Source organism: Muntiacus reevesi, chromosome 1 (assembly GCF_963930625.1).
Source record: "Muntiacus reevesi chromosome 1, mMunRee1.1, whole genome shotgun sequence".
Classification (NCBI taxonomy): domain Eukaryota; kingdom Metazoa; phylum Chordata; class Mammalia; order Artiodactyla; family Cervidae; genus Muntiacus; species Muntiacus reevesi.
Window position 1 is genome coordinate 175,590,032 of NC_089249.1, and position 23,981 is coordinate 175,614,012.

Below are 23,981 nucleotides of genomic sequence, written 5' to 3' on the forward strand. Positions count from 1 at the left end.
TCTGACCTTAACCTTCCCTGTTTATCTCTTGAGTCATTGGGGGTATTTTTAATCTTCTTGTACAAACTCTTGACTACAGTAAAGACTAGCTGTTTGTCATCTTGTTCTAAATACTTACTCTTCATGTTTCCCTTGGTGATGTTTATTTTCCATGTTTTATTTAATTAATTATTCAGTTAATACAAGTGCCCAGACTCATTCCTCAGAGCTCTGATTTCGGCGAGGTCCTGTCTGTTCCACAGGTTCAGTTGAGTCATGTGGACACAATAGTAAGTTGTTTCTATTTAGTTGTTCTGTTTTGAAATAACATTTATCTTCTCAATGCAGTGGATCATTACGTTAAGACGTGAATGAAAATTTATGTCTTTCCTACCTCAGTGATCCTAACGTTATTTTTTGAATGATATTTCCTCCCTCAATTGTTTGGTTATGCTTAGTTTAATACATTTAATACATTCTTGTACACATTTGAGTCTGTTTCAGGTAATTTTTACTTATGTTTTGGGGTCATATTCCAGCACTTCGATTATCATGGCTTTATGATATTTTCTACAAGTTAGAAGTGCTCATCTGATCCCAGTGTGTTCACTTTCATTATATTTCACATTAGGCTGGGTTCCGTCTGATGTTTTTCCACCTGTTTCCCTGAAAGAACTGGAGAACCATTTTGCCAAATTCCATAAAAATTCGATATTGAGACTCTGAGATGACTGGTATCAATCCGTCAACTTAGGAAGCATCACCTGTTTGCAGGAGCCCTTCCCAGGGAGGCACTGTGGGCCCTGGTGTCCTGAGCATCGGCAGCAGGTGGAGTTGGGTTGACCAGCTGTTCCATTTGGGTGCTGCCTCTTAGTGATTAGTACAAAAAACAAGCATAGGGCTGGGGTGGGGGGAGCATGGAGCCGAGATGGGACCCATCGGGCATGAAACCTGCTGATTCTTTCACTACTTAAACTCTCTGGGCCTCTGTTTCCTCCGAAGTGAAGTGAGTCTAATAGCGTTTTCTTGACTGACAGTTCCTGATTTGCCTTTATGTGAGTTTCCTTAATCAGGTTTTAGGATTAGGCTGTGTGTGTGTGTGTGTGTGCTCAGTCATTCAGTCATATCTGATGCTTTTGCAACCCCGTGGACTGTGTAACCCACCAGGCTGATCTGTCCATGAGATTTTCCAGGCATGAATACTGGAGTGGGTTACCATTTCCTCCTCCAGGGGATCTTCCCAACCCAGGAATCAAACCCACATCTCCTAGCAGCTCTTGCATGGGCAGGCGGATTCTTTACCACTGAACCATTTGGGAAGCCCAAAGGCTTAGGCTCCTATTTGCCAAATGGAATATATGTGTTCACCTGACTACTGGAGTCAAGAGTAGGAAATAATTGATGTACCTGGAGCATTATTTGTTCCTGCAAGGAGATCCTAAATATTCTTTGGAAGGACTGATACTGAAGCTGAAGCTTCAACACTTTGGCCACCTGATGTGAAGAGCAGACTCACTGGAAAAGATCCTGATGCTGGGAAAGATTGAAGGCAGGAGGAGAAGGGGATGATAGAGGATGTGTGCAAGAGTCCTTCCCACTGGAGGACTCAGCTCTGAATAGGTTGGGGGAGTTCTCTCTCCAGTTTCTTCCTCCACTGTGGGTAGGTTTCCTGTTCCTTGTTTCCTGTTTGTATTTCAGCAGTGTTTATGTGGTCCACATTCTCCAGTCTTCTCACTAAACCACAGCGGTGTGTAGTATTCCCTTAAATGTTGCTGTCCTCTACACCCGAGTCCTGTGTTGTTGTTTGGCAGCACTAGGTCTTCGCTGCTTTGCAGAGGCTTTCTCTGCTTGCAGCGAACAGGGGCCGCTCTTTGTTGCAGTATGTGGGCTTCTCCTGGCAGTGGCTTCTCTTGTTGTGGAGCACAGACCCTAGGCTCCTGGGCTTCAGTAGTTGCAGCATCTGGGCTTGGTAGTTGTGGCTTTCAGGCTGTAGAGCGTGGGCTTAGAATTTATGACACATGGGCCTAGTCACTACTCAGCACATGGAATCTTCCCAGGCCAGGGATCTAACCCATGTCTCCTGCATTGGCAGGTGGATTCTTAACCACTGGACACCAGGGAAGTCCCAAGTTTTGTTTTATCTTTGTGTTTTTCTCCCCCTGTTTTCCTTCATTTAGATGCCACCTTATTCATCAAAGGGAAACCAAAAGGCCCAGTTTTTCATTCAGTTCAGTTCAGTCCTGTCTGACTCTTTGCAACCCCATGGACTGCAGCACATCAGGCTTCCCTGTACTTCACCAGCTCCCGGAGCTTGCTCAAACTCATGTCCCTCAGGTTGTTGATTCCATCCAGCCATCTCATCCTCCTGCCATCAATCTTTCCCAACATCAGGGTCTTTTCCAGTGAGTCAGTTCTTTGCATCAGGTGGCCAAAGTACTGGAGCTTCAGCTTCAGCATCAGTCCTTCCAATGAATATTCAGGACTGATTTCCTTTAGGATGAACTGGTTGGATCTCCTTGCAGTTCAAGGGACTCTCAAGAGCCTTCTCCAACACCACAGTTCAAAAGCATTAATTCTTCAGTGCTCAGCATTCTTTTTAGTCCAACTCTCATATCCATACATGACCCCTGGAAAAACCATAGCTTTGACTAGACAGACATTTTTTGGCAAAGTAATGTCTCTGCTTTTTAATATGCTGTCTAAGTTGGTCATAACTTTTCTTTCAAGGAGCAAGCATCTTTTAATTTCATGGCTGCAGTCACCATCTGCAGTGATTTTGGAGCCCCAAAAAATAAACTCTGTCACTGTTTCCATTGTTTCCCCCTCTATTTGCCATGAAGTGATGGGACCAGATGTCATGAACTTGGTTTTTTTAATGTTGCATTTTAAGCCAACTTTCTCACTCTCCTCTTTCACTTTCATCAAGAGACTCTTTAGTTCTTCTTCACTTTCTGCCATAAGGGTGGTGTCATCTGCATATCTGAGGTTATTGATATTTCTCCCGGCAATCTTGATTCCAGCTTGTGCTTCATCCAGCCCAGTGTTTCTCATGATGTACTCTGCATATAAGTTAAATAAGCAGGGTGACAATATACATCCTTGACGTACTCCTTTCCCAATTTGGAACCAGTCTGTTGTTCCATGTCCAGTTCTAACTGTTGTTTCCTGACCTGCATACAGATTTCTCAGGAGGCAGTCAGGTGTTACGGTATTCCCACCTCTTTAAGAATGTTCCACAGTTTGTTGTGATCCACACAGTCTAAGGCTTTGGCATAGTCAATAAAGCAGGTAGATGTTTTTCTGAAACTCTCTTGCTTTTTCGATGATCCAATGGATGTTGACAATTTATTCTCTGGTTCCTCTGCCTTTTCTAAAACCAGCTTGAACATCTGGAATTCCATGGTTCACATATTGTTGAAGCCGGGTTTGGAGAATTTTGAGCATGACTTTGCTAGCGTGTGAGATGAGTGCAATTGTGCAGTAGCTTGAGCATTCTTTGGCATTACCTTTCTTTGGAATTGGAATGAAAACTGATCTTTTCCAGTCCTGTGGCCACTGCTGAGTTTTCAAAATTTGCTGAGTGTAGCACTCTCACAGCATCATCATTTAGGGTTTGAAATAGCTCAACTGCTATTGAGGAATTCCATCACCTCCACTAGCTTTGTTTGTGGTGATGCTTCCTAAGGCCCACTTGACTTCACATTCCCAGATGTCTGGCTCTGTATGATTATCTGGGTTGTGAAGATCTTTTTTGTACAGTTCTTCTGTGTATTCTTGCCACCTTTTCTTAATACCTTCTGCTTCTGTTAGGTCCATACCATTTCTGTCCTTTATTGTACCCATCTTTGCATGAAATGCTCCCTTGGTAGCTCTCATTCTCTTGAAGAGATCTCTAGTCTTTCCCATCCTATTGTTTTCCTCTATTTCTTTGCATTGATCACTGAGAAAGACTTTCTTATCTCTCCCTGCTATTCTTTGGGACTCTACATTCAAAACTCTGGTGTTTTGGTTCCCTCCATATCTATCTATCTGTCCATCTATCTCTTTCTATCCATTCATCCATCCATCTATTTACTTATCTATCATTGCATCTACCTGTCTACCTCTGTGTGCCTATCTTTATCTATCTGTCTAATTCTACCTATCTCCCTATCTAGGTATCCTTCTATCCATGTATCTATATTTTTATATACCTACCTCTTCCTCTCTGCCTCTCTTTATTGATTTCAGCTAATGTTCTAAAGGGCTTCTCTGGTGGCTCAGATGGTAAAGAATGTTCTAAAACCTATTTCTTTCTTTCTGCTTTCTATTTTGGTTTTATTTTGTACTCTCTGTTCTTTTATTGGGCTTCCCTGGTGGCTCAGCGGTAAAGCGTCTGCCTGGAGTGCAGGAGACCCGGGTTCGATCCCTGGGTTGTGAAGACCCCTGGAGAAGGAAATGGCAACCCACTCCAGTACTCTTGCCTGGAAAATTCCATGGGCTGAGGAGCCTGACAGGCTACAGTCCATGGGGTCGCAAAGAGTCAGACATGACTGAGCGACGTCACAGGTCACAGGTTCTTTTATCAGCAATAGCTATTAATCTGATAGGGCTCTTGGTTACTTAATCTTTGCAGACAGGCTGTTAATTCAAACATGTCTTACTATTTTTAACATCATCATTCCTTTTTACGTGTTTTAACTTCAGGCAACTCTTTGAAGTAGATCCTAGAAATAAGCCATGTGATTAGTACATTCTCAGAATTTAAAAATTTCCAAGGAGCTTTTTGCTGCCTTTGCACTTGAGTGACAGCCTGACAGGATAATAAGTCTATGATGAGCAGCCTTGTTCATATAGTTCATGAACATGAGGTTCACGAAGCTGCTTTTTTCCCATTGTCTCTGGCTTTTCATCATGTTTTCAGAGAAAGCAGAAGAGATTTTGCTTTGTCTTTAAATAGGAGCTCCTTTTCTCTGGCTCAGAGGTTCGTGGCTTGCTAGAACCAGGGGACCAGAAGGAGACAGCAGAGGTGCAGGACAGGCAGGACATGGGCCTGGAGCCGTAGTGGCTGCATCAGGGCTGCCTGGAGGCAGCTCTCAAGACACACGTCCTCAGACCCTGACAGACAAGACCGCTGGGGACATGAGCTGACAGGTCCCAGAGCAGGTGGGGGAGGTTTGAGACCCCTCTCCTGGAAGCCAGGTGGGTCTGCGGGTTCCCTGTGACACCTGTATCCCTGTGCATCCATCCTCCGGGTGCTCATGGACCAGGCTTGTGTCCCAGGGTGATTTGGGGCCAGGGAGAAGCCCCTGCAGATGACTGGGAGCTTGTCCTCCTGCATGGGCACATGTTTCTGGGGTGGTAGATAGAGTATCACCAGGCCAGGGTGTCAGGGCGGCCAGGTGCCTTGGTGGGGTGGGGTGGACATCTCAGTGGGGGCCTCTTAGGCTCATGACTGCCTCCTACTAGGCAGGGTGGGGGAGTCACGCCCCCTTACTGGGAGCCTGGGGCCACTGTACCCACTTTAAAGGCGAAAGCACAGAGCCTCAGTCCTCAAAGCCCACTGCTGGTCACTGTCCCCTGGTGCAGAATGTTCTGCGGCCCTGCCCCCACCCTCGGTGTTGCCCTGAGCTCCGGACAAGATGGACCAGCCAGGAGGGGCCGCATGGACACAGGCAGCTGACGGGACATGTGGTTGGGGCTGAGCTCATGCCGGGGGGCCCCTGCCAAGGAGAGGAGGGTAGTCCGTCAAGGCTTTGGGAAACTCTCGGTCCCGGGAGAATCCAGCGGCATCAGGGAGACAAAGGGCCACTAGAGCAGGGGCGAGGGGGACCAGGGCCCTGCCCAGACCCGGGGGCGGGGCCGCAGGGCCTGGAGGGGAAATCCCGTCCCACCGGCTGCCAGCCCGGCTTCCCGGGGGCTGTTAGAGTCCAAATATAGCGCCCTGGCAGTCCTGCTTAATCCTGGGCTCAGACAGACATGTTCACCCATGTCCTGGCGAGGGCAGGGTCCTGGGCCCCGGCAGGCTGGGTACGGCCAGCCAGGGACTTCACCCCGCTGGACCTGCCTGTCCACGCAGTGGTCCCGGGAGATCCCAGGGTGGCAGTGGGAAGAGGGGTCCCACTGGCCTAGCCACCAGTGGGCACCGCTCCCGGTGTCCCAAGACTCTGGGTTACTCACGCCCCACCTGCCCGGCCCTCAGAAGACACCACCGGCATTTGGAAACTGGAGTTTCCCTCCTCGCACCGCAGACCCCCAGAGCCGAGTTCTGCCATGGCCCGATCTTGAGGAGGCAGCATGCCCTGCTGCCCACGGGAAGCCCGGCCTGGCAGCACCCAGCCGGTGTCGGGTGCCAGGGTGGCTGCTCTCGGAGCCAGAGATGGACTCCTCCCAGCTTGGGCAGAGGGGCCCAGACTCCTTCCTGCCCGGAGCGGAGCCCATGCACAGGGTCAGTGGGGGAGGCCCCTCCCCAAGGGGGTTAGCGGTCTACACGGAGGAGGCAAGCAGACCCCAAGTCAGATCCCTGGGCCAGCCACCTCACTGCCCCCTGGGACCACTCGCTTGGTTACCTGCCCAGCTCCCTGTTCTGCAAGGCAGGGCGGAGTCTGGGCGTCGTGTGAATGGCCTCAGCATGTCCTGTCCTCTGAACAGCAGAGGGTTTTGCTGTCACAGGGATGGGGCGTGTCCCCTCGGAGGTCACAGCCAGCTTTGGGGTGCGCAGGCCATGCACCCCGGCCTAGGCGAGTCCTCGTTCTCCCTCTCAGTTACAGGGTGTCCATCACCTAGTGGGGCAAGACTGGGCCTGTCCTGCCCCAGGGCCTGGTGCTCACATGCTCCCAGCAGGAGCCCAGGCCCCACTGTGGGTGTCGGACCAGCCCCGCCTGCAGCAGGGCGTCTGGACAGGCGGCTGCCTGCCCGCCTCCGTCTCTGCAGCCCCGGGTCCCTGGAGCCCAGTCTCCCCGCCCAGCACGCAGCAGCCCCTGTCCCCTCTGCGCCTTCCTGCTCCTCCGTGTGGGTGCGTCTCACAGGCTGGGCTCTGCTGAGGAAGCCTGGGGGCTGCTAACGAGGGGGTGCTCTGTCTGCAGAGCCTGGAGAGCGAGCAGACGCCGTGTGGTCTGACCAGTGCCAAGCTCAGGACACCAGGGCTAGGTCGAGAGCTGCCCGGAGTGGTGGCAAAGCTCCAGGCTGTCCACCAAACTCTTTGGACATCTTCCAGAAACACAGGAAAACGGTGATGTCCTCAGTTGATAGCAGTCACCTTCAGTTCAGTTCAGCTCAGTCATGTCCGACTCTTCGCGACCCCCTGGACCACAGCATGCCAGGCCTCCCTGTCCATCACCAACTCCCGGAGCTTGCTAAAACTCATGTCCATTGAGTTGGTGATGCCATCCAACCATTTCATCCTCTGTCGTCCCCTTCTCCTCCTGCCTTCAATCTTTCCCAATATCAGGGTCTTTTCCAATGAGTCAGCTCTTCGCATCAGGTGACCAAAATATTGGAGTTTCAGCTTCAACATCAGTCCTTCCAATGAACACCCAGGACTTATTTCCTTTAGGAAGGACTAGTTGAATCTCCTCGTAGTTCAAGGGACTCTCAAGAGTCTTCCCCAACACCACAGTTCAAAAGCATCAATTCTTCGGCGCTCGGCTTTCTTTATAGTCCAACTCTCACATCCATACATGACCACTGGAAAAACCACAGCCTTGACTAGATAGACCTTTGTTGACAAAGTAGTGTGTCTGCTTTTTAATATGCTGTATAGGTTGGTCATAACCTTTCTGCCAAGGAGTAAGTGTCCTTTAATTTCATGGCTGCAGTCACCATCTGCAGTGATTTTGGACCCCCCCCAAAAAAAATAAAGTCAGCCACTGTTTCCATTGTTTCCCTATCTATCTGCCATGAAGTGATGGGACCACATGCCATGATCTTAGTTTTCTCAATGTTGAGCTTTAAACCAACTTTTTCACTCTATTTCACTTTCATCAAGAGGTTCTCTAGTTCTTTTTCACTTTCTGCCATAAGGGTGGTGTCATCTGCATATCTGAGGTTATTGATATTTCTCCCGGCAATCTTGATTCCAGCTTGTGCTTCTTCCAGCCCAGCGTTTCTCATGATGTACTCTGCATATAAGTTAAATAAGCAGGGTGACAATATACAGCCTTGACATACTCTTTTCCCTATTTGGAACCAGTCTGTTTTTCCATGTTCAGTTCTAACTGTTGTTTCCTGACCTGCCTACAGATTTCTCAAGAGGCAGGTCAGATGATCTGGTATTCCCATCTCTTTCGAAATTTTCCACAGTTTGTGGTGATCCACACAGTCAAAGGCTTTGACGTAGTCAAAAAGCAGAAATAGATGCTTTTCTGGAACTCTCTTGCTTTTTCGATGATCCAGTGGATGTTGGCATTTGATTTCTGGCTTCTCTGCCTTTTCTAAAACCAGCTTGAACATCTGGAAGTTCATTGTTCACGTATTGCTGAAGCCTGGCTTGGAGAATTTTGAACATTACTAGCGTCACCTTGGTTGGGCGCTTTTCCCACTGGGGTTCGGGGAGTGGGGACTGTCCCACATGCACTGACTTCCTGGTGGCATCTCAGCCCTGGGCCTTCTGCCCAGCTGGATCCCACAGCTCAGAGACCCTCAGCCTCTCACCTGAAGACACACAACAGCTTCACAGGGCAGCTGACTGAGGCATAAGTGGAAATCCGGCTTCCCAAGCCCTGTGCCCTGCCTGGAGGAGGGGGCACCCTTCCAATCTCACCCAGCACCCCCCCACAGCCCGGCCCCCACATGGCTGCACACCTTGCTTCCAGGCAGCCCCGACCGGTCTGGATGCCGAGTGAAGTTCAGCTCAGGGTGTCCCCTGTCCTTCCCCAAGGCGTGCCTCCAGCTTGCGGGGTCTGAGTGGTACACTGACAGCTCTGAGGGCAGAGACTACGGCCTGTGCTTCTGAGAGGTGCGTGCACCGGGGCCCTGGGACTCTCTGCTGCAGACCCCCTATCCAGGTGGGAACCCCAGCTGTCCTCAGGACTCATGTGTCCACACTGGGGTCCTGGACAGCCCAGGCAGGAAGGGACGGTGACCCCCCAGTAGCCCCTCCCTCCCAGCCCAGGCTCAGGGAACAAGGGCTCTGAGTGGCTCCTGGAGTCACAGACACGTCAGCTTTGTCCACAGGGGCAAGGTGTGCCCTGTGCTGGGCCCGGGGTAGAGCAGGGAACCCGAGGTCACACCCCGGGCCGACAGACAGCACATGAGCGGCTGCAGCACCTGCAGGGATTGGGGAGACACAGCGGGCCCAGGGCCCGGAGGCCGCCCTTAGGGGCGTACCCCCAAAGCACTGAGCTGGAGACAGAAATGTCTGCAGGCAACTGGGGATGGGACTGGGGGCATCGGACGAAGGGGTCCCTGTCCCTGCTGTGGACCGGGGCTGGGAGAACCACTTTCTCCAGAACAGGAGATGCAAAATCTGGCCTGAGGGTCACGGAGCAGGTCATTTCTACGTGGGTCCTGAGAGGCAGCCAGAAACATGACCGCATGAGAGGAAACAGGCTCAGAAATTCCCAAAAGTCCCCCTTCCCTGTGTCTGCAAGACAAGAGTCTCTAGGAGGGCAGGCCGGAGGGAATCCTGGCAACTCAGCGCCTGTCTGTACTGAGTGGGGCGCCCCTCTGTGCAGTGTCCCCCAAGCTCCATGGACCCCAGAACACTGCTGGCATTTGCCTTGGTGGAATGTCTCAGGGGTGGGAGAGTCAGGCTGGCTTCCAGCCCGGAGAAGAGAGACTGAAAGTGCAAAAGACAGAGGAGCTGAAGCCAGAGGCCCTGGGGTGGGAGGGGACGGTGAGAATGGGGCCAGAGAGGGCTTGTCCAAGAGGGTGGGGGTCTCACAGTCCCCCCAACCACCTGACTTCCTCTGCTGTCTAGCTGATGGAAGCTCCAGATGGGCTGGGGGGTGTCTCCTGAGGGACAGAGAAAACACCGGCCTGTTTCCCCTTTTCTTCCTCTTACCTTAAACAGCCCCCCTTCCAAGGTGCTTTTTTCTCTGCTTTATTTGTATCATTCATTTTCCGAGAAGAATGGCATTTGTCTGCCTCGCTCAGCGAATGCCGGTGGTCTGGAAGGTACCGTTTAGCCAGGGAGCTGGTCTCGTGAAAACGGGAGATGGCATTGACCTGCTATTCAGGCTTGGTATGAAGCCTGTCGCATTGTTTTGTTTATTTATTGACCCAGGAGTATTAGGGGGCACCTCCTAGCGTGTGTCATTCCTGGACAGACATGGAGTTCGCGGTTCCCAGTGCTCCCAGGGAAGACGGGTTTGCCCAGACGTCAGGAGTCCCTGTTCTACAGCAGACAGAGACCCACTGTCGTGGGAACCTAGGAGACATCTGCAGGAGTGCATCTGCACGCCGTGGTCATGCTGACTGCAAAGCGTTCCTGGCGAGGTGTCCTGTGGGTCAGCCCTAGGCCGGCAGAAATGCATGAAGACTCCTATCACTTGGTCGCGGGGGATTTTTCCAGCTGGGTGGAATCTCTCTAATCTCCCTAGTTTAGGGAGGGCTTCGCAGTTTGGTATCCACCTGCCCCCCACCCCCATAGCAAGTCCTTGGGATCCAGGTGAGCCCAGGTACACTGCTGGCTCAGGTCCCACCGGCCCAGCACATGTTTGCCGGTGACTCCAGGGTTTGAAGTGAAATGTTTTCAATCCAGCCATTAACAGGACTTCCTTATATGCTCCCTGCAGCATCAAGAAAAGCAAAAGATGCCCCGTCCTATGCAGCCTCCAGGCACCGTGGGTCCGGGGAACAGTCCCCCAGGTGGGCTTGGTTATCCCCCCGAGGGCCACTCAGCCCCTCCTGTCTGTGGTCGGAGGCCCTTTGCAGAGATGAGCTGGCCTGGCACACTGGCTCCGAGCCTGGAGCCTGATGTAGGAAGGGCCAGCCCATGGCTTTCTGCCACCAGAGGAAGTGGCCTGCTGAGCTGTCAGCCCCTCCCAATTTTGGAAGGGTCCTGCAGTGACTAGGAAACCTTGGGTGGGAGCAAAGGTGGAAACCACCAGGGGGAAGACAGACCTGGCCACCTAAAACACAAACAGGTTCCTAACAGTGATGAAAGTGCCTCAGTAGCAAATGTGATGTTTGCTATTCGTTTGAGAGATTTTTTTTTAATCACATTAGAAAGAACTTCTTTGTGCTTTACAAAGTTGGGCTTTTTTTTTTTTTAAATCAGAAATGAATGTTCAGTTTTATCAAACTCCTTTGCAACATGTATCAAAACGATTGCTGCTTTCCTTTGACAAGTTGAAGTATGACTTTATAGTAATAGCACTGAAGCCTTCCTGAAATAAACCCACTTTATTCTATACAGCTAGCTTAAAATTGCTAGTGTTTGAAAAAGGACATCTGTGTCTATTTATAAGTGAAAGTGAACATCTGTTGCATGAGCCTGCCTGTTCCGAGGCACGTGGGCGGGCCATCGTAAGAGGTTTGGGATCAGGGTTTTGTTAACTTTTTCAAAGAACTGAGACGCTTGACATCTTTTTCTGTGACCTTAAGAATCTGAAAGAACTGCCTGAGTCTAGTACTTTTTGTGAAAGTAATTCTTTAGCAATTTTTTCCTCTCAAATTTTCTACATTATAAGTCAAGATCTCATCATTTGTAGTTTCCCCCAGAGCATTCCCGTTCATCAAAGACTTTCCAACTTTTAACATACATGTTTTGCATGTCAGTCTCTTATACTTTTTCTAATCTTTTATCTGTGGTTTTGTATGTTGGTGTTTTCTCTGCTTTTTTTCTGGATTATCCAGAAATGTGATCATTTCATTGTAGCTATTTTTCTAAAGAATCAACTGCTGAATTTATTTATTCATTTTTATGTTTTTTAAAAATATCAATAAATATTAGTTTTCAATAATTAGTAATGCATTTAAATTATTTGCCCTTTGGAGAGATCTATTTTGTGGTTCTTTATTTAAATGTCTTGATTTGGATTCTTACTTCATTTATTTTCATTTATTTTTAGTAATAATAAGATAAACTACAACTGTAGATTTTTCTCAAAATTAAGTTTTGCCTTGATTTCATTAATTTTTACATGCAATGTTGCCATTATTTTTTCTTAACAACCTATAATTGAATTTTTAAACCCCATTTGACCCTGAAATTATATAAGAGTGATCTTTCATTTCCTGGGGTTCATTTTTTAAAAAATTTTATCCTTTTCTTACTAATTTCTAGTTTCTGATATTGTGAAGTGAAGTGAGGTTGCTCAGTCATGTCCGACTCTTTGCGACCCCACAGACTGTAGCCTACCAGGCTCCTCAGTTCATGGGATTTTCCAGGCAAGAATATTGGAGTGAGTTGCCATTTCCTTCTCCAGGGGATCTTCCCAACCCAGGGATCAAACCCGGGTCTCCCACATTGTAGGCAGACGCTTTACCATCTGAGCTAATATTGTAGTCAAAGACTTAAAATCTGCCCTTCAAGAATGTATCAGGTTTTCCTTTGCGGCCTAAATAGGATCCTGGGACTTTTAAAAAGGTTGTTGATTCTTTGCAGGATAGAAACTTCCTCATGTAGTCACTGAAATCAGGTTTATTAAACTTATTTTTCATTTTTATACTAGTTACTATTCCCTGGACCTGAAGAGGTGTGTTACAGCCCCCCACAAGAAGAGTTTGTCATGATTACTCACAGCAGTAGGCTGTGTGGACCCTGTGGACCTGTGACAACGCCCTTCTTGGTGTGAACGCCCCTCTCTTCCTGGTTACCAGGTTACCGCGTTACCAGGTTACCGGGTTACCAGGTTACCGTCTTCTGTGCTGGATTGTGTTCCATCACCCTTGCCACCCTCCTACGTCTCCAGCCAGCGCTGCCTCTTTCTCTTCCTTCTGCTTTTGTTTCTCTTGCCTTTGAGATGACTGCTGTGAACAGGATGAGTGGGGCTTTGTTTCTGCCTACACTCACCCTGCCATTGTGGTGTTTGCTGTCTAGTCACCGAGACCAACAGTGAGTGAACAATCCCGAGTTAAAAGTTCAGATACAAAGAAGGACACAGCTGTGAAGGAAAACCCTACTTTGCTGGGGATCCTAACGAGTTGAAGCATCAGAAAAAAGGCCTGTTTGAGGAAGTGACATCTGAGGGACATGCAGATGCTAGCCTTGTGACGACTGGGTGAACGGTCTTCCATGTAGAAAGTGCAGCATGTGCAAAGGTCCTGAGGCAGGAACACCAGCCAGGCAGGTGGCCAGGGAGAGGGAGGGGGACAGTGAGAGTGGAGAGGTATGGGCTGCTTGAGCGCTTTTGAATGCAGTGCAGGTATGGGGTGGAGGGGGGGGCCGGAGCATTGAACGTATGAAGCAAGGGCGACCTGGTGTGGGCAGTGGGCTGAGACTGGAGAGCACAGAGGCCAGGGCTGTGGCCCCAAGAGCCCATGGTGGACAGAGCCCAGGCTACAGAAGAGAGGAAAGTGGAGGAGGGAGTTGATGGCTGCCCTTGGACTGCAAGGAGATCCAACCAGTCCATCCTAATGGAAATGAGTCCTGAATATTCATTGGAAGGACTGATGCTGAAGCTGAAACTACAACACTTTGGTCACCTGATGCGAAGAACTGACTCATTGGAAAAGACCCTGATGCTGGGAAAGATCGAAGGCAGAAGGAGAAGGGGATGACAGAGGATGAGATGGTTGGATGGCATCACTGACTCGATGGACATGAGTTTGAGTAAACTCTGGGAGTTGGTGATGGACAAGGGAGCCTGGCGTGCTGCAGTCCATGGGGTCGCAAAGAGTCGGACAGGACTGAGCGACTGAACCGAACTGACTGAACTGCTAAGCTGAGTAGGGGGAGGAGAAGAGGCACAGAGATGCCCATGCCCCTGGCCCACGATCAGTGCAGAGAAATGAAACCTGGTCACAGTGACAGGGCTGCAGGAGGGGAGGGTACCCCTGGAAATGGGGGGGGAATCCAAGGCAACTCAGAGAAGGCAAGGCTTCCCAGCCAGCCAGGCATGAGCGATGGGGCTAGGCTGGGGGCACCCCGAGAGTGAGGTACGTGGACAGCCCGCTGTGCACAGGACCAAGGCTTCAGATGGGGGTGAGGATGTCAGGGGTGTCGGAGGTTGCAGCCCACAGGGCCCGACAGAGGAGTGATAGAGCGCGACGGAGCGCAGAGGGCCCTCACTGGGCGGGGAGGGCCGGCGGCCGGGCGGGCCAACAAACCAGGCCGCTGATGGAGCGAGAAGACAGAGAGCCCCGAGGGACAGGGCGGGGTGGGGGTGCTGACTGCGAGGGAGGGGGTCTCTGGGGAAGAGAGGGGAGGAGGGACCCAGGAGAGGCAGTCCCCAGGAGGGGGCGCCATCTGGTGGCCTCGTCCTTCCGGCAAGGAGGGTCCAGGGAGCAGGGGGTCCTTGGGCGCCGCGGGGCGCGGAGCCGGCGGGGGGATGGATGCCAAAGGGGGTCCTGCCCTCGGGGCCCTCCCAGCCCTCAGGTCCGGACGCCCCTCGGAGACTGGTTTGCTCATCCCTGCAGCATCCGCGTGGAACCCAAGAGGAGCCGAGGGCCCAGTGGCCGGCCGCGCCCCGGAACTGCCTCCGCCTTGTGTCTCTCCGAGGGGTCCGCCCCCCACCCCGACTACAGCCTGGAGCAGAGCTGCCCACCCCCCGGAGGGAGGAGGGGTGTCCCGGAGCTCCTGCCCACCGCGGAGCGGCCTGGGAGGGGGCAGGGAGGGGAGAACCCCCGTGCTGGAAGCAGAGGCTGGGAAAGGGGGCGTCCCCAAGGTGGTCCCCGGGCCGGGACTGACCCCACCCAAGTGGGGCAGAGGTTAGGCGGGTGGACGGAAGGAAGGCCGCAGGCTGCGGGCCTGCCGGACAGGGCGGGGTCTGCAGGATTCGGGAGGAGCCCGGGGCCACCGCAGCCCCTCTGAGTCTGGTGGGTGGCAGACGTGGAGCGGCCATGTCCCCAGCAAGGTGCCCCTCGCCGGGCAGGGGGGCTGAGGGTGCCCGCACCCCCGACTCCCCGCCAGCCTGCTCCCGGCTGGCACGCAGTCCTCCCAGCTGCTTGGGATTCAGAGTGTTCCCTGTGCCAAAGGCTAAGGAGACGTGCTCCCCGCGGCTACAAATGCAGGACGCTTGAGCGTCCAGCTTTCTACAGGCCTTGTAAAAAATACAATCATAAAAATAACATGTGCTTGTAGAGAAAACGTGGGAAAATCCTTCTAAAAGCAGAGATAGGAGAATAAAAGTCCACCACCTCTAGTGGTGACAACTCTTAACGTTCTGGGGTCTTCCCCTCCTGCATGGACCACTTTCTGCTGAAACCACACTGTCTGTATCTTGGTCTCAACGGCTTCTTCTGTTCAACATTTATAAATATTTTCTTCCTGAATATCATTTTTATAGCTACATAGCAGAGGCTCTTGTAAGCGATTTTAGTCACTGCCCTATTGTTTGCTCTTTTTCATAATTATAAATCTGCTGGGGACATCTTCTTACATGACTTTGGTCTACATTTCATGTTATTAATTTAGGAAAATTCCCAGAAATAGAACTCCTGACTCAAAGGGTATCCATGATTTTGAAATTCTCCAGACATAATTGCCAAATAGCTTTTCAGAAAACTGTTACTAGTTTATCTTCTACTAGTAAAGATACAAACACCTGCTTCATGTCACTGTACCTTCACCAGCATTGCATATTCTCATTCTGAAAATGGATTCTGTTTGGATGTTTGCTTCTTTCTTCCTTAGAAGTGAGGTTAAACTTTTTTTTTCAGATGCTTGTTAACCATTTGTATTTCTAGAACTATTTGTATCTTGGACTCACCCACACACCTCCCTATCTATCTAACCACCCCCCACATCAGTCTGAGGGAAAAAAAAAAACCCTGATGCTGGGAAAGACTGAGCAAGAGGAGAAGGGGACAACAGAGGATAAGACAGTGGGATGGCATTACCAACTCGATAGGTGCGAATTTGAGCGAACTCTGGGAGAGAGTGATGGACAGGGAAGGCAGGCGTGCTGCAGTCCACGGGGTGGCAAAGAGTCGGACAGGACTTGGTGACCGAACAACAACACCATGTCAGTTTAGCATTTAGACAGGCCCCCCAGGCCGGCCTCAGATGGGCCCAGCCTCCTTCACGTGCCCCAGCTGCCCGAGCGCCTGGTGGTGCCACCTCCCCGACAGCCAGCAGGTATTTAAAGCCGCCGAAAGCCACCAGGCTGTGAACTGTCCTGGGGAGATGGAATCCTATGCTGGTCCAGAGAAAGTGAACCACACTAGTGGTTCCTCCTCAGATACTCTGAAAACTTGGACACACACCGCCTGGTCAACATTTACTCGAGTTTATAGAACAAGAAATGTCCCCTTCAGGGACCACACACCAGTTGTCCGGAAGTCCTCCACTTACTGGGCACCTGCTGTCCATCAGGTCCTTGACTTCATTTAACTTGATCTGCCCAGTAACCCTGTCAGGTCAGGACCTGTCTCTTCACTGATTATAAGGAGACCAAGGCTTGGATGACCAAGGCTGAAGAAGGCTCATAAGAGTCCCTTGGACTACAAGGAGATGAAACCACTCAATCCTAAAGGAAATCAACCCTGAATATTCATTGGAAGGACTGATGCTGAAGCTGAAGCTCCAATACTTTGGCCACCTGATGTGAAGATCTGATTCATTGGAAAAGACCCTGATGCTGGGAAAGATTGAGGGCAGGAGGAGAAGGGGACCACAGAGGATGAGATGGTTGGATGGCACCACCTACTCAATGGACATGAGTTTGAGCAAGCTCCGGGAGATGGTGAAGGACAGGGAGGCCTGGCGTGCTGCAGTCCACGGGGTTGTAAAGAGTCGGATATGACTTAGCAACTGAACAACCACAATAAGGCTTGGATGGGAGAGATGAGGCCCCGGGATCACTCAGCCTAAGAGGTGGAGCTGGATTCGAACCCAATTCTGCGGGGCACCAGGGCCCATACTGATACTCCACAGTCGGGACCAGTCAGTCCTGATGATGGTGGGTGTCCCCAGAGCAGACAAGTCCCTCTGTGGGCAGTGGTGGGCACCTTCTTGTCAACAAGTAAATAATCATCAAGTGCAGTGCCAGGAGCCTTGACTTGGTGGGACCCAGACATACTGGAAACTCCCACCACAGTGTTCAGGAACATTCCAAGCAAAGTTCACGTGGGGGCCCAGAATAGAAAGTCCTGGCCAAAAAAGGAAAATGATTCCATTACATGAGAACTGAAAGTAGAGGGTTAAAGCAAGAATATTTCCTCATGATTATTTTGGCCCCTTCAGTCGGTACAGTGTTCTTTTGAACAGAAGAATGTCTGTACTCTGGAGGGAATTCTTGTATCACATCCTTGCTGACAGAGCTCACAATATTTATTGAGAGTTTCAGCTGTCACTTCTGTATAAATAAACAGGATGAAGTGGGCAGTGGACTCCGCATGAGGGATATTTTTAGACGGGTGTGGGGGGTTGGCTTTGCAAACTGGAAGGATATTTCAAGGAGAAAGTGCTTGGCCCCAGAAGGGCCCACCACTGGCTCAGCCTCAACGTGTGCCCGGTCTGTGGTCCCTGATGTCACAGTTTCCTGGGTCAGGGGCTCTTCCCATTCTGGCAATGCCTCCTTCAAGGGACATCCCAGCTCTATTCCTCAGGCAGAGCATAGGGGACAACATTTAGGACTGACTGTGTCACTGTCTGTACCACACCTAAAACTACCCGTCAATCTGATGGGTCTGAGGTGGGTAAGAAGACAACCATTCAAACCAGGGTTTGTAACATGCAGCCCTGTAGTTGGCCAACCACAAGCTCAAAGTCTTTGGTTTTTCATGATCCCTGACGCACTTTCACTTACCTTGTACCAGGCTTCAGACATGTACTAATTCATTTTTTCACAATGAGACCCAGTCTGTCCTAACTTCCTGTGACTTTTTCCACTTCCATTTTCTACTTGGAACATGAGTCCTTGTTCTCTTAGAAAAACCACACACCCCTGTGGGCATGGCTCCTGCACACCCTCCACTTCTTCTGCCCACTCTCTCCATCCATTTAGATGGTCATGTGGACTGAGGGAGGCCTTGTGTGCATGTGGGGTCATGCCCCAAAGGGTAAGCAGTCCAGAAAAAACAGTGACCTAGTGATTGAGAGACCATATGATAGGAGCTGTGGTAGACGGGTGCTTGGGTGCTGGAGGGACCCCAACCTTTTCCCTTTGGTTTTTCAATACATGCCTGAGTGTCTCCTCAATGTTGAGTTATGGCTTCTGCTCTGTGTACTCATTTCCTGGCCTAAAATAAGGAAAAGCACATTTTGTAAATCTTCATTTTAGTGGGAGGAACTCTTCATTTCTTTGTGTGGGTCCAGCTCTTCATTTCTTTGTGTGGGTCCAGAGTTCCTTCTGTTATATTCTTTTGACTGAAGAACTTTAACATTTCTTGTAGCACAGGTCTGCTGACCATGAAATCTATAAGCTTTTTTCTGAAAAGGTGTTTATTGCAAGCTCATATCTCAAAGATATTTTTGCTGAGTAAAGGATTCTGGGCAGACAGGGGTTTGTGGCCCTTCCCTCTACCCCTCCCCCCATCCCCACCTAGTAGTTGAAAAATGCCACCCATTGTCTTTTGGCTTGCATAGTCCCAGGAAGAGGTCTGCTGCAGTTCACACCACACATTCCTCTGTAGATGTCTTTTTTTCCTGAATGACTCCAAGATTTTTTCTTGGATTTTTTTCTTCACCGTTGGTCTTCAGCAGTTTGACTTTAATATCTAGGCGACTGTTGCTGCTGTTGGTTTGCTTTTTTATTCCATTTGGGGGGGGGGGTGGTCTGACCTTCTTGGATTTATGGTTTTTCATCTCATTATTTTTGGAAAGTTTTCAGCCGTTATCTCTTAAATATTTCTTCTGCCCCGTCCCTTCTCCTTTTGGAACTCCAGTTACAAGTTGGAGATGACATCATTGACAGTGCTCTTAATTTATCACAACTGTTAGATGCTCTATGTTTTTCTTTTTGTTTCAGCTTGGGTAATTTCTATTGACCCATCTTCAAGTTCACTAGTTCTTTCCTCAGATGCCAAGTCTGATGATGACCTCATCGAAGATGGACTCTCTGATACTGTGGGGTTCCCTCCCCCAGCATTTCTCTTTGACTTTCTTACTTTTCTGTCTCTGCTGAAATTCTCTGTTGGTGCATATTGTCTACCTTCTCAACTAGACCCTTTACCATGTTAATATTTTCAAATCCCTGTATGATAATTACTAAATCTGGGTCATCTCTGGGTCAGATTCTATTGATTGTTTTATGTTTTGACAGTGAGTCCTAATGTTTTACTGGATGCTGAACTTGCATGTGTAGAAGGGAAGAGATTGAGACAAATAGTATTTACATCTGGAAATTGTTAAGCCTCTTGTGTCAGGCTGTTATTATGGGATTCAAGTTGATCTTGTGAGGAGCTGAGCTGGGTTTGGGATTTATTGTTGCTGTGGTTTCCTTCAGAGCTCGATAGACTTTGAAGAACTCTGGCAATGGGTTCCCATTGCCTTGTGCTCAGGGTGGGGCTAGAGAATTTCTCTCTGTGTTCTGTCCCAGCCTGCACACCTGTGCCACAGGGTAGGTCCCCCTCCCGCTCCCTTCGGCAGAGTACTGTTGCTTGTTATTCTATGCCAGATTTGTTTTGGGAGAGAGGTAGAGGGGTTCCTTTGTTCTGGTCCAGTCTCAGTTCAGAAAAGCTGTATGCCGCCGGCCTCCTCCCGGTGGCAGCCAGACTCTGCCCTGTATCTGTGGGGGCTTGGGTGGGAGATTCCTGTCCCTCTTCCAGTGGTGTGGTATCATGCAGATTCTCAGGTCCAGGATGGTTTCCTGCTGTTCTCCCAAGGGAAAAGAGTTTCTCCCATCCTTCTCCCCGCCATGGTGTGTTGTCTTGTGCCCTGGGGCTGACAGTCGGCAGCTCAAGGCTTTGCTTCCTGGAGATAAGGGTCTGGGAGGGCTTCAGTCCTGTTTAGCTGCAGTCACAGAGACGAATAGGTAAATGCGCTCCCATGTTCAAAGCAGCAGAATCTGTTCATTGGGATCAGCGTTTCTCATCCTCCAGGGGCCCAAGGCAGTGTTGCTGTTTCTGTGAGAAGGGTTTGGGAAGTGTGTGGTGTTTGTGCCTGCCCCTAACCTTTCTCACGAGCTCCCCCTAGAGCCTCATGGGAAAGAGCAAAAAGTCACGGAACCACCGTGCACCTGGGGCCCCAGGAGTTCCAGACTGAGCCCCCTCCCCCCAGCCCACACTGAACCCTGGGCAGCTCATTATTATGCAGCTGCTATAGCAGCTGCATCCTCCTCACACCGCCTGGCTCTTCCCTGAAACCCAAGTTACATTGCTGACTTGCAGTCTCAGCTCTCTGATAAAGTCAAGAACATCTATGACTCTGTAGTTTCTTCAGCTTTGTTGGTTGTCATTCAAGAGGAATCAGCACTCTGTTTTGCTTTTTCCATCCTAAGCAGAAGCAGAAGTGATACCTTCTGGAAACTACATTTTCATTTCCCCAACATTGAATCTTCATTTATTAAAAAAAAAAATTGACTCAAAAAATTAAACACAAACTTATAATATGATCCAGCAATTTCTGGCTTCTGATTATGCAGCTGAAAGAGCTGAATTTTTCAGCTCTTCTGAAAGCAGAGACTTGAATAGGTAATTGAACTACATGAACTCCCATATTCAAAGTAGCAGCACTTGTCACAACATTTAAAACATAGAAGCAACCCAAATACCCATCAATGAGAAGATAAACAAAATAAAGTATGCACAAGCAGTATATTATTCAGCCTTAAAAAGGAACAGAACTCTGTCATGTGCAACAACATAGGTGAATCTCAAGGACATTCTGTTCAGTAAAATAAGTCAATCACAAAAGGACAAAGAGTGTATGAGCCTACTTATGTGAGCTAACTGGAGTCATCAGATTTCACAGAGATAGAAGGCAGGAGTTGCCAGAGACTAGAGGGAAGACAGGCGTGAGTGTTTAATGGAGACAGATTTTCTGTTTGGGAATCAAATACTTCTGGAGATGGATGGTGCTGACGGTTGCACAACAATGCCACTATACTTAATACCACTGGACTATACAGTTAAAAAGGGTTGAAATGGTAAATTTTATGTTATTAATATTTTAGCATTATTTAGAACAAAATGTATCAGTTCTTGGCGTGTGCCAGGGACTCTTTCAGGCACTGGGATTACAGAGGTGACCAGACCGACAACATCCCTGTCCTCATGGTGTTTACACTCAATAAGCAAAAAGAATGCATAACCTACTAGAGTGAAGGATGACAGTGCTGTGGCTCAATTCCAGAGAGAGTGGGAAGATGAGGGGTTGGGGTGAAGGTAGGGCGGGAGGCCTCACGACAAGTCCTGTGTACCGCTGGGGGAGCTTCCAGGCTGGGGTGGTCTGCACGGGTGGTGGAGACGGCAAGGCGCTCAAAGGGCTGAAGCTCGTTTTTCCAGACTTCTAAAGATGCTTAGCTGGTCCACCTTCTAGTCTGCCCTTGGTGTGACATCGTAGCTCCTAGAATCCCTTAGCTCCAGCTTGCCTCCTGTGGTCTGACCACACGCTTCCCACCCCTCCCCCCACTCCCCCCACCCCCAGGAGCCTTCCAGGACCCTTGCCTCTAGAACCAGAGTCACCGCCTCAGGGCCTGGGCTTCGGTGGAGCTCACCACGTTGGGAGTGGGTTGGAGAGCCCCGGCTTGAGTCCCCACCTGGGTCCTCTGCCCCTCAGGACCTGACGACCTGCTTTTCCACCTGCAGGAGCTACAAGGAGCTCTCCAACTGCACCAGGCATGTGGCGCAAAACCTGGACTGCTTCTGGCCAAACGCGGAGGTGGACAAGTTCTTCCTCGCCGTCCACCAGCACTACTTCAGAAACTGCCCCGTCTCAGGCAGGGCCTTGCAGGACCCACCCAGCAGCGTCCTCTGCCCCTTCATCGTGGTCCCCATCCTGGTGACCCTGCTCGTGACGGTGCTGGTGGTCTGGAGGAGCAAGCGCCCGGAGGGCATCGTGTAGGCCGGGGTCTGTGTGGGGGGGTGGGGGGAGGGCTCCCCGATCACAGAAGCTGCAGAGCAGGTGGGGGGGCAGGCATGGAGGCCCAGCCTGACCAAGGCTTCTGGAGCCCCAACGGCAGAGCAGACCCCCCAATCCCCTCTTCTACCGAGAAGAGCTCACCCTGGGATGCCAGCCAGAGTGGTCAAGCATAGGCGTTGGCCTGGGAAGGGCAGCCCAGCTGCCGGGAGGGAGCGGACGCAGCTGTTGGTCTTGCTGGGGACAGTCTGAGCTGTCTCCCAATAACCCCCACCGCACTCGCTTCCTGCCTGTGGCCAGACTGTGGAGACATATTTGTGATTAAAAGACGTCCTTGAATCCCAGCAGCGTCCTTCTTTCTGGATGTGGACCAGCGGGAGTGGAGCGGGCAGACACTCCGGCCCCTCTGGACTTTCTCTGACAGGAGGGGCCCTCACAGGGACCTAGTGGGGGAGGGTGACCCCTGCCCGCCCCCACACACCCGATCTCAGGGAGCTGGGATCCACCCCGAGGGGCCGGGTCTGCTGGGTGTTCAGAGGCCCCTCCCCGAGGATGGCGCCAGCCTCCAGGTCCCTTCTGGCCCCAGGCTTTCAGCGGCCATGTCCTCTGCTCCCCTCAGGCTGCAGCAGCACGTGCTTCCCAGGCTGCTGCTTACTGCCGCTCTTCTAGAAGTTTCTGGAAACCCAAAGCGAGCGCCCTGCGCCATCCCTCCCAGATGTCCCCAGAGCCCAGCCCGCTCCCCCGGGGTCCCCACAGCCCCCAGCCGGCCGCAGGGCCTCCAGCCCAGGAACTGCACCCTCTCAGGCCCACGGCCCTCTGCCCAGCGGGACAGCCGCCCAGGCACGGGGCCAAGGCCACGGCCTCTGGGCTCTCACGTCCACAGTCCCGGCCCCGGGGAGGACTAGGTGCCGGAGGCTGACACTGGTGTCCAGCGAAGGCGCCAGAGACGGGGTGGGGGGGAGGATGGCCCGGAGCAGGGGGGCGGGGCTCGGGAGGGCGGCTCCAGAGAGCGCGCGCCCCTCCCCGAGGGAGCCCCCCTGGCCCGGGGAGCCTTCCTGAGGCAGCTTTGGGGCTGTGGTGACCTCAAGGACAGGCCCCACCTGTCCCCGCGTGCTTTGCTAGCCTGAGGGGTGTGGGGTGTGAGGTGTGGGGTGGGGTGCAGTGGGAGATGGGGGGAGGTGTGGTGTGGGGTGTGAGGTGTGGGGTGGGGTGCAGTGGGAGATGGGGGAGGTGTGAGGTGTGTGGGGTGTGAGGTATGGGGTCTGGGGTGGGCTGCAGTGGGAGATGGGGGAGGTGTGAGGTGTAGTGTGGGGTGTGAGGTGTGGGGTGGGGTGCAGTGGGAGATGGGGGAGGTGTGAGGTGTGGTATGGGGTTTGAAGTCTGGGGTGGGGTGCAGTGGGAGATGGGGGAGGTGTGAGGTGTGTGGGGTGTGAGGTATGGGGTCTGGGGTGGGGTGCAGTGGGAGATGGGGGGAGGTGTGAGGTGTGGTGTGGGGTGTGAGGTGTGGGGTGGGGTGCAGTGGGAGATGGGAGGTGTGAGGTGTGGTGTGGGTGTGAGGTGTGGGGTGGGGTTTGAGGTGTGGGGTGGGGTGCAGTGGGAGATGGGGGGAGGTGTGAGGTGTGGTGTGGGGTGTGAGGTGTGGGGTGGGCTGCAGTGGGAGATGGGGGAGGTGTGAGGTGTAGTGTGGGGTGTGAGGTGTGGGGTGGGGTGCAGTGGGAGATGGGGGAGGTGTGAGGTGTGGTATGGGGTTTGAGGTCTGGGGTGGGGTGCAGTGGGAGATGGGGGAGGTGTGAGGTGTGGTGTGGGGTGTGAGGTGTGGGGTGGGGTGCAGTGGGAGATGGGGGGAGGTGTGAGGTGTGGTGTGGGGTGTGAGGTGTGGGGTGGGCTGCAGTGGGAGATGGGGGAGGTGTGAGGTGTAGTGTGGGGTGTGAGGTGTGGGGTGGGGTGCAGTGGGAGA

At 51.5% G+C, this 23,981-nt stretch overlaps 1 protein-coding gene across 2 annotated transcripts in view; it reads left to right on the plus strand.

The window, feature by feature from the left end:
- Positions 1-22,363, plus strand: part of RAMP1 (receptor activity modifying protein 1) — a 40,609-nt gene extending 18,246 nt beyond the window's left edge. For both annotated transcript variants that reach the window (XM_065930808.1, XM_065930815.1), the window contains one exon: positions 21,754-22,363. In XM_065930808.1, coding sequence (XP_065786880.1) covers positions 21,754-22,009 — 256 coding nt within the window. In that variant the 3' untranslated portion in view covers positions 22,010-22,363. The remainder of the gene's footprint in view (positions 1-21,753) is intronic.
- Positions 22,364-23,981: the final 1,618 nt, after the last annotated feature.